This window comes from Hordeum vulgare, chromosome 7H, assembly GCF_904849725.1.
Source record: "Hordeum vulgare subsp. vulgare chromosome 7H, MorexV3_pseudomolecules_assembly, whole genome shotgun sequence".
Taxonomy (NCBI): Eukaryota; Viridiplantae; Streptophyta; class Magnoliopsida; order Poales; family Poaceae; genus Hordeum; species Hordeum vulgare.
In genome coordinates this window covers 444,874,502-444,885,274 of record NC_058524.1, presented here as the reverse complement: position 1 = coordinate 444,885,274, position 10,773 = coordinate 444,874,502, and the positions used below count along the sequence as shown (strand labels likewise).

Sequence of the window (10,773 nt, the reverse complement as noted above, 5' to 3'; positions counted from 1 at the left end):
GCTTCTTGGGGATCGGTACATTGACTTTCGCCAAGCAGCCCCAAGTACGTAAGTACGAGAATGTCGTCCTTCTCTTCGACCACTCCTCGTAGGGAGTGACCTCATTATCTTTTGTAGGAACTTTATTCAGGACATGACACGCGGTCAATATAGCCTCCCCCCCCCCCCCACCATGCCTTGGATAAACCCGATGTATCTAACATGGCGTTAACCAAATCAGTTAGAGTACGGTTTTTCCGCTCGGCAACCCCGTTTGACTGGGGTGAATAGGGAGGCGTCCTCTCATGAATAATGCCGTGTTCCGCACAAAATGAATCAAATTCGTTTGAGAAGTACTCTCCACCACGATCAGACCGGACTCGTTTAATTTTCTTTTCAAGTTGATTCTCAACTTCTGCCTTATAGATTTTAAAGTAGTGTAGAGCCTCATCTTTAGTATTTAACAGATACACATAGCAAAATCTAGTGGAATCATCTATCAATGTCATGAAGTATTTCTTTCCACCTTTAGTCAACACACCATTCATCTCACAAAGATCAGAATGTATGAGTTCTAATGGTGCCAAGTGTCTCTCCTCTGCAGCCTTGTGAGGCTTGCGAGGTTGCTTTGCTTGCACACACGAGTGGCACTTAGAACCTTTGGCTAAAGTGAAAGTTGGGATTAAATTCAGTTTTGCTAGCCGCGACATAACACCGAAACTTATGTGACAAAGACGTGAATGCCAAACTTCAGATTCGTTAACACTCGAATGAATATTGTTCACGACTTTATTACAAAAATCTGCTAGAGAAAGGCGGAACAGACCTCCGCATTCATAACCTTTTCCAACGAAAAGTCCATATTTCGTAACTACTACTTTATTAGACTCGAACACCAACTTAAACCCTTCTCTACACAGAAGGGAGCCACTAACGAGATTCTTCTTGATGGCGGGGACATGCTGCACGTTCTTCAGCTGCACGATCCTTCCCGAAGTAAACTTCAGATCGACCGTGCCAACACCAAGAACAGAAGCACTCGCGCCATTCCCCATCAATACGGACCCGCGACCGGTGGCCTGATAAGAAGAGAACAAAGATAAGTCAGCACACACATGAATATTTGCACCCGTGTCCACCCACCAATCGGTGGACTGACAAACTGTAAATACAGTAAGTAAATTACCGTACCCAGATGCACCACTTTCATTGTTGCCCACAATCATGTTTGCAGACTTGGAGTCCTGCGCCGGCTTCTTGTACTTGTTTGGGCATTTGTTCGCCCAATGTTCCTCTGAACCACAAGTATAGCAGCCATCTCCCTTCTTATTCTTCTTGAAGGGCTTCTTCCCCTTCTTCTTGAAGTCGGTATTCTGTTGGACAGAGTTCTTTCCCTTGGGCTTGTGAGAATTGAAGTTCCTCTGATGTACCATATTGGCAGCAGAAGAGCTTTCCACCGCTTTTCCATTGGAGTCCTTTGCTCTCGAGTTCTGCTCAACACTCAGATGGCCGATGATGTCCTCTACTGAGAACTCACGCCTCTGATGTTTTAGAGTAGTAGCAAAGTTCCTCCAGGAATTAGGGAGCTTAGCAATTATACAGCCCACGACAAACTTGCCCGGCAAATTGCACTTAAGAACCTCAAGTTCCTTAGCTATGCATATTATCTCATGAGCTTGTTCCAATACAGAACGGTTGTCAACCATCTTGTAATCGTGGAACTGCTCCATAACATACATCTCACTCCCAGCATCGGTGGCCCCGAATTTAGATTCGAGCGCCTCCCACAAGTCCTTGGCAACATGCATATGTAAATATGCATCAACCAGCTTATCTCCGATCACGCTAATGACTGCTCCAAGGAATAGGACGGTGGCCTCCTTAAACATCTTCTCCTGTTCAGGAGTGATAGTTTCCGTAGGAGTGACACCGGCTACCCAGAACACGTTCATAGCCGTGAGCCATAAGGTGGTTCTCGTTTGCCAACGCTTGAAAAAAGTACCGGTAAACTTATCCTGTTTCAGTGCAGCAGACTAATGACATACTGATCTTGAGCTAACCTAGCACATACTACGCATATAGTGGATACATCTATGCAAACAAGTAGTACTGCTAGTAGGTATGAGCTCGACTCGGCTCATTCCCGCAACCCGCGGCGCGGCGCGACGAGGCGGGCGGCGGCGGAGGAGGAGTGCGCGAGGGCACCTTCTCTTCTCACTCTCCAATAGCATGTGGAAGAGAGATCCTTATAAAGGGGTCCAAACTCTCCTCCACTAGCGGGGTGGGACTAAACTCCCACCACCTTGCCATGCCACCACCTACATGGGCCCTTGTAGATTTTCTGAAATTCTCTAATGGGCCTAAGGCCCACCTCCAAATTTCAACAGTTGGTGTGGTATCTTTTAGGTTAGCAACCATTATGTACAGTATGCGTATTTATGGGTGAGCCTGAGAGGTTTTCTTTCGTCATGTTTGGCTGAACTTTTAGTCAGTAGTAATGTCTATATGTGAACTGTTCTATAAAATGCTTAATGTCTCGTATCCCATGTTTGAGATTAGAAAGATGGTACTCCTGGTAGTATTTGACCAACTTTTATCTTCAGTGTTCGGCTGGTTGATCAATATAGTACAACGTCCATGCATTTTTTGCTACATATATCCTGGAGTTTTGCAGCACGGAAATCTGATGAAATTTTACAAAAGAGGAAGCAAGGAATTCATCGGGAAATTTGCATGCTCAACAGGAAATAAAGGGGATTGTGAGGGATTATATCCCCATAAGGCCTTGTTTGGTACTAGTGTTTTTTAAGAGATTGGTGGGGATAATCCCCCAAGGGATTGGGTGACACCCCAACCTTCACCCAATCCCTCCAAATCTCCATTTATCCCCAATACACTAGGTAGGGGTAGTGTATTGGGTATTGAGAAAAATGCACTATAATTTGGGTATTTGAGGGGAAATGTAGGGATGAAACATGTCAAATACACTAGAACCAAATGGTGTTATGGGATATGTGGGGATTGAGGGGTTTGACCGGGATAATCCCCACAAATTCCCTAAAATACACTAGTACCAAACAAGGCCTAAATCAAATTTCTTTCCAATCCCCTTCAAACCTCTACAATCCCCTTGGGGGAGGTATTAAACGAGCAAGCCCTTAGGCCTTGTTTGGTTAAGGGGGATTGGGGAGGTTTTGAGAGGGAGGGATTTCAGGGGATTGGGTGAATCCTTTGTTCCACCCAATCCTCTCAAATTCCCGGGGTTTTGCTTCCACTAGTCCCCTGAGGCCTCGTTTGGTTAAGGGGGATTGAGGAGGTTTTGAGAAGGAGGGATTTCAGGGGATTGGGTGAATCCCTTTGTTCCACCCAATCCTCTCAAATCCCCGGGGTTTTGCTTTCACTAGTCCCCCGAGGAGGGTTTTGAAACACATGGATAGGGAGGGATTGAAGGGGAACGGAAGGGATTGGGCTAAGCAAACCCCTCCTACCAAATGGGCGCGCGAGGATCTGTGGGGTTTCTGGACCCCCCGGAGATTTTCCTCTCAAACCCTCTCCAATCCCCCCTAACCAAACGAGGCCCGAGGAGGGTTTTGAAACACATGGATAGAAAGAGATTGAGGCCTCGTTTGATTAAGGGGGATTGGGGAGGTTTTGAGAGGGAGGGATTTCAGGGGATTGGGTGAATCCCTTTGTTCCTCCCAATCCCCGGGGTTTTGCTTCCACTAGTCCCCCGAGGAGGGTTTTGAAACACATGGATAGGAAGGGATTGAAGGGGAACGGAGGGGATTGGGCTAAGCAAACCCCTCATACCAAATGGGCGCCCGAGGATCTGTGGGGTTTCTGGGCCCCCAGGGGATTTTCCTCTCAAACCCTCCCCAACCCCCCTTAACGAAACGAGGCCTGAAGGGGAACGGAGGGGATTGGGCTAAGCAAACCCCTCCTACCAAATAGGCGCCCGAGGACTGTGGAGTTCCTGAGCTCCCCGGGGATTTTCCTCTCAAAACCTTTCCAATCCCCCTTAACCAAACGAGGCCTTAGGAGTTTCATGTTTGTTTCGGCCGCTCTGTAATCTGAATACTCCCTCCGTCCGTAAATAACTGTCTCAACTTTGTACTAGCTCTAGTATAAAATTATACTAAGCTTAAGACACTTATTTTAGGACGGAGGGAGTACATGTTATGAAATCCGAGTAGTACAAAACTGACTACAAGATGCGATATTCTTCCTCGTTACCCACGTACAGCAGCACGCCGGCGGCTGTGTGCTTCCTGACGCCCTGGCCGAAGCTTGGCCTTCAGCCTTGAAGACAGGTCGCCGTCCACCGGCAGCGATGGTTGGCCACCCTGGACAAGCGATGTTGCCTTGGGCTCTCGCCGGCGTCCCGGACGATCTAGATGGCCACCGGTCGCTACAAACCGGGACGTCAAGCGTGAAAGAACACAACATACTTTTTCTCCTACTTACACTCTGCTCTGCCGCTGTTCGTCAGCAAATTACTAGGTATATACCGGTATTGATAGACGTTATATAGTACTCGTAGGTAACCAAACAAACTTCAACATTTACTAAATCCATTTACAATGACGCTGTAAAGCGATTGCGTTTACGAACCAAACACCTCCTAGAAGTACATGAAAACAAGGTATGAAACAGGATGCGGTCCTGCTTCAAGTGTATTCAGAAGATGTATTTCACCGTACCCAAGTACAGATTTGGGAGTACAGCGTCGTGCCCTATCCATACATAACATAGTAACACATTGCCATGATTATATTATGCAGATAGGCCTTCTACTTCACAGTAGCCAGAAATGTAAAAAAGAAAAAAGAAAAAAACAGACAACAAATTACAGCCAAAATTCCTTGTGTGCAGAAGAAAATGTTTTCGCCCTGGACTGGCGAATCTGACGCCGCTCACACTGGCTAGAGAACAAAGGGTAATTTCAAAAGTTTCAGGTCTATCTGCTGTGGAAAGCTAGCTTGCCGTAATCCTGGTGTCTAGCTCTTCTAACTAGGCATGCACTTCTCCTCGTTACTAATACACAAAACATGATGATCTAGCCTATGCTCCCTTGACTTTACGTGATGGAGGCCGTCGGAATATGTTAATGAGATCATCGAGGCCCTGTTCAGGAGAAAGGTATCATCTCAGTCGCAGGGAAAGAAAGATTCTAGTTATGTTTACAGAAATGAGTCGGTCCATACCCGTGTCGTGATTACTAGGAAACTGAAGAGAACAATTAGATAGGAACCGAGCACCAGAAGGAACAACAGGTCGAAAGTAACGCTTGCAACCTGTGAATTGAAGAATCAAAGGCCGGTTGAGGTTAGTTCATTGTCATCATATTAAGAAAAGCAACTTAAAAGGTGGGATAAAACTTAAAAATTGAGCAAGTAATAAGGGAATTCATCCGTTGAATGACACATCACAAGGCAAAACATGGAGAAGTGTGACATGAAGCTTACACACTTACCTGATATACGTTTAAAGTCGATTTTGTTGCATCATAGAAAGTGAACATGCCATCAAGGACGTCATTTTGAACATGCACATCAGTAGTATGCTCAGACAGTTCCTGCACCAATATGCAGATAGTGTCATGGCTTGCGAGGGAACAACTATGAACAATGTGAACTAGATGAGATTACTGATAGTAGGTACACAACCTTTTTAAGTGCTACGATAAAGGGGTCATTCTTCTGAAGAAAAGGTGCAACCCGTGGTGTCCGTGAGAAAAGATCCAACCAGGACCGGATATAGTGAGGACTAATGGCTAAGCTGCTGTTATCAGCAAAAACATCAATGTTCCTCCCTCTCAATCCGTAGATGTGTCTCTGCGAAGAGGCATTATTAGTATTAATATCAGACTTCATCTAATTAAAAGAACCCTGGTTCAGAAAAGAGCAAGAAGCAGACGGTAACTTTAGTTCTTCCAATCACTCATCATAGCAGCATTTTGTATAACTAATCATTTTAACATTCAAACATGCTACTCCCTCCGATCCATATTAATTGTCGCTCATTTAGTACAACTGAAACATGGATGGACAGCAGAATCTCCTAAACCTTCGTCTAACTATTAGAATCCTGGTTCAGAAAACAGCAAGAGGTAGCCAGTAAATTTGGTTCTTCCAAACACTTATCATAGCAGCAATTTGCATTTCTAGTGATTTTTCGCATCACATTCAAACATGCTTATAACACGAAAGCATTGTAACATGGATGAACGACATAATCTCCTAAACTGGTATTTCTACTCAGCTAGAGATTGGAGTGTAACTGGTGCACCAAAGTAACTAAATGAATTTTCTGTTGACATATTTCAAGAGAAATTTCATGCTAAGTTAAAATCAGTTGAACAGTTATATTATCTGAAATACTCCCTCCGATCTGAAATAATTGACGAAGCCTCTCTACAATGTAAAATGGCATTGTATAGAGGTTGGATCAATTAATTCCAATCAGAGGGAGTACATTTTTTTGCAGGGGATACATACATGCTACTGCTGTGGATATTTATATCTAAATTTATAACCCAGCTAAAAATTTGATTAGTCCGTACTAACACATTTTCCCAGACAAACAAATATTTCAATGAACATTTGCCGAAGCACTGACAAGAGATGTATCACAGAAGCGGTCATTCGCCAGCTTTGGAGATTATTACATGGAATGAAAAAATGTCTACAAAACATTAACACATACACATCTCTAACGCTGAAGAAACCATAACTTCATCAACATTATCTAACTAGTGTGCAAATTGCAAAGTAAAATGAAAAAATTCAGAGCAAATAGTTTAGCTTACCGCAAGGCTCTCAGAAACTAATTTGACAGTTCTCATTACTGACTCGACATCTACTGATTCTCTGAAAGAAGAAAAATATACAAGTAAATATAAAAAACTAAGACAGTGAAAAAAAGAATTAGGGTGCATTAGAAGTGACTTCACCTAGTGTCGTACAGACCACCAGTGCTTTCCAAAAATTCAGGAGGTGTAGACAATTCCGAAAGAGTTAGCGCAGTCACCCTAAACCTCGAGAATTGCTCATGTTCCCATGCTACCTGCAAGATTGCAAGCACATCACTTGGCAAGCTTGAAAATTAACAAAATATAATACTTAATCAGCAATACTAAAGCAGTTCCAGGCTTCTAGATTCCAAAATGTACATACTAAACAAGCATATTAATTTCTAGAAATAGCATATAATTCTGAACTCATTTCTAAATCAGCCCTGATGCCAATACTAAGCTAATTCTTGATCCTGCACCCGAAATATGTCAGGCTACCATACCAGAAGAACTGATTCAGCAATAAATATATCAAATGCCATCATACTAGTACAACAGTAGGTACATGTAAGATGGATTATCTGAAATCCTGATGGGATCCAGACCTAATGACGGTGTAAATCCTTCAAAAGGCAAGAACATACTCTAGAATTTGACACGTTAATCTTCTTGTGCTTGATGCCAACTGAAATGCCCATTTCCTTGGAGATATCTGAAAAATCCTGAAGCAAACAAACTTCAAGTTGTGAATGACTTATCATTGCAGGCAAAAATTTATGGACCAAAAAATTTGGAATGGCTACTGTACTTCAAAGATTTGCTTGATGTAAGGGTTCTCTGGAGGCTTTGACACATGCATCCAGAGATCATTGCTCCACGAACCAACGCTATTCAAGCAAATTGCATAGTCAATACTCTCACGGACACGCTGATCGAAACTTCTAAGCCACTGTAACAAAATTTGGAAACCATACATCTGTGAGTTGACCATGAATATGCACCAGAAAGCTTCCATAATGGCGCAAGATGAGCACTAACCTTGCTAGTTCCATTGTAATTGTAGGGTCCGCCAGATGTTAATCCAAAGAGAAGATTAAACTTGCCTCTGGTCTTAGGACTTGAATAGAGGCGTGAAAAGATCCTTGCAATTTCTAGAAGAGCCACAGCTCCACTTCCATTGCTGTCACTTCCCACGGAAAGCGCCTGAAAACATATGTATTATGAAAATATCGAAAATAACATAAAAAATTCTTGAAACACTTTTTCTGGGTTACATACAGGTGCAGCACCAAAAGTGTCATAGTTTGCAACTATGGCAATAGTTGGAAGCTGTTCAGCATCGCCCTCTCCTTTCGATCCAGGTAACCATCCCTGCAACTCAAAGGTATTAAACTTAGGGATGTATACATCTCATGAAAGATGGGAAACACTGCTATATTTATGAGTCAGATATCAGGTGTAGCGATCACTTCTGGCATACAGCCAGCCATTCATCGTGGCCTACTTAATTGTTTGTTTCAAAAGAAAACAGATCTATAAGACATTCCAGTGAATTATATAAAGTAAATAAGACCAACCTGATAAATGCAAAAGTAGACAGGAAATTCATGTCAAAGCAGCTACCTGGATATTTGAAATGGTTGGAGATGACACCTTTTTAGGTTCCGCAGAAGGCACAACAAGCTTGTATCTACAAGTCCAAAAGACAATCAAGAGCATGGAGGAGGCTGACAATTTATAGTCAAGTGTTACATTAATTATTGTGAGAAATGCTGGACACTCAAGAGTATGCTGTGTTTCTTCTTCAAGTATTACCCTCCTGTTGATGCAGAGGCTGGCTGGCCTGAAGAGGCAATTTTACGAATATCTTCCAATAGGTTATCCAAATTTTCATCATGGAAAGCGAAGTACACTGGAAACTGCATTGAGTAACGCACACGAGTTAGCTGAAATATTATATCATATTAAAAGTTGATCATTGAACAAAGAGGGAGCAGGACATATTTAGACGAAAAAACAACATGAGCAAATTCGAATGGAAAGTCATGATTTATAAAAAACGTTATACAGTAAAGGGGATCACCAAAACTGTTGATGATGTGCCCATAGCAATTTAAAGAGTGCATGTTTCAAAACAAAGAGAAGTTTGGTAAACAGCTAAAAGCATCACTCAGGATTTGAAATGCAACTATAATATTAGTTTTGTTGAGCTACCTCCCAATTACAAATTTACAATACAGATTGCAGAAGCTCAATGCATATTTGTATTTTGTAGCGTTAATTTGTACTTCAAAATGTTCTGTCCGTGGAGTCTTGTGATATATCTGACTAGATACTGGATAAGTAATGGAACATATAAATCACAAGCAGAGATAGAGACATAACTGCCTAAGAAATTTATAACTTACCGGCACTTCTTCATGCATGAGCAACTTTTCTAGCTCAGCCAGCACATTCTTTGGTTCACCCTTGTCATCGTTGTTTCCCTCAACGTTCTTAGCGCTAATGTTTCTCGGGAGCAGAACAAGCAACCCTCCAAGATGTTTTTTCTCTGCCAGGTACTCTGAGTAGTAGGTAATGAAACAACAGTTTGTCAACACTATTATTTCAATCAAATTTCATGCGCAAAATAAAAAATAATACTGTGGTTCATTGAAGAAACATGATCTTTTTCGGATGGGTCATGCATGATGGAACACCATCGTTGAGTCATGATTGTTGTAGTTTAGATGCCACGACTCGGCAGTTCGTAATGCCACATGAGTGAGTGCATACATTTTGGCAAGAGTAAGTAGCAAACAAGTCAGATGATAACTAAAGCCATACTTGAAAGCCCATACATAGAGCGTATCCTGGCTGTGATCTGGTTGCTGTAACTAAACGAGCAGCATGAGCCGTGTAGAAACTAGAAACACGAAAGTAACAGATACACACCGACACCAGAATCTTACGAGATCAGAAAGTATATCGCAAACACTACACACATCTCGATCGGCAATGCGAAGAGGCACACAGATCGAGCTCAATTCTAACTAGAGCCGGTGAAAAGCTCGTCTCATCTACTACAGCGTGCTGGTACTGGGAGGATGGGGCGTAGGAGGGAGGAGGAGTACCTCGGAGGAAGGAGAGCGGGAGGTCGAGCAGCGGCGCGACGAGCGCGGAGCGGGAGAGATCGGCCCCGGCGGGGAGCGGGAAGGCGGCGGCGTGGTGGTTGAGCGCGGCGGCGCGGGAGCCGAGCGGGGCACCAGCGAGGTCGTACTGGATGAGGCGGTAGACGCCGACGGCGGCGGCCGCGTCGCCGAGCTCGACGCAGGCGAGGAGGACGAGCAGGACGGCGAGCGCGGAGGAGACGGATGCGACCACCTCCCCGGAGGGAGACATGGCCGGCGGGGCGGGGCGGGGGTCTGGAGCCCGGGCGGAGATGCAGATGCAGCCGCTGCCGCTGCCGCTGCTGCCGATCTGATTGGTATCAGACTGGTGTTCAATCAAACCAAGTCCTCCTCCCGACCTCACCTTCACTGCGTCGTGCGGAGGTGGCGGCGTGGACTCGCGTGGTAATTTCCTCTGGTTTTCTGGGTTCCTTCGCATATAAACTTAACCATGTGATTTCCGATCGTGGATTAACAGCTCGCATGCATGATGGAAGAGGTCATGTGCGGGTTGGCATAGTTAATTGCTACGTACTGCCATGCCTTCCATTAAATATGGCCAAACTAATCCCTTGTTTGAAACATCATGGTAACTTTGCAACACCAAGTAACTAGCTACATTCCTGTTTGGCATCGCCATATTATTGTTGTGTTCAGCCACATTCGAGTTCCTTCTTCCAGCGGCACGCTCACTCTGACGTGCTTTGCACCTTTGAATTCTGATGATTTTTATAAAATTAAAACCGTCGATGTCATGTTTGTTAGATTATTAAACTCTTTTTAGTAATCTAAATTCAGTTTCGCAACATAACAGCAGAGCATGTTACATATGATAAACTATGCAATGTTATA

The 10,773-nt window shown here is 43.8% G+C and overlaps 1 protein-coding gene across 1 annotated transcript; it reads right to left on the bottom strand.

Moving 5' to 3' along the window:
• Window positions 1–4,611: 4,611 nt before the first annotated feature.
• Window positions 4,612–10,254, bottom strand: LOC123407611 (nicalin). Its single transcript, XM_045100775.1, has 14 exons — window positions 9,886–10,254; window positions 9,181–9,335; window positions 8,588–8,691; window positions 8,396–8,462; window positions 8,051–8,143; window positions 7,811–7,975; window positions 7,581–7,721; window positions 7,417–7,494; window positions 6,932–7,044; window positions 6,788–6,848; window positions 5,646–5,813; window positions 5,453–5,554; window positions 5,184–5,273; window positions 4,612–5,103 (listed from the first exon to the last, which is right to left on the bottom strand). Exons 1-14 carry the CDS (start codon window positions 10,151–10,153, stop codon window positions 5,041–5,043), a joined length of 1,668 nt encoding a protein of 555 aa, XP_044956710.1. The 5' UTR covers window positions 10,154–10,254; the 3' UTR covers window positions 4,612–5,040.
• Window positions 10,255–10,773: the final 519 nt, after the last annotated feature.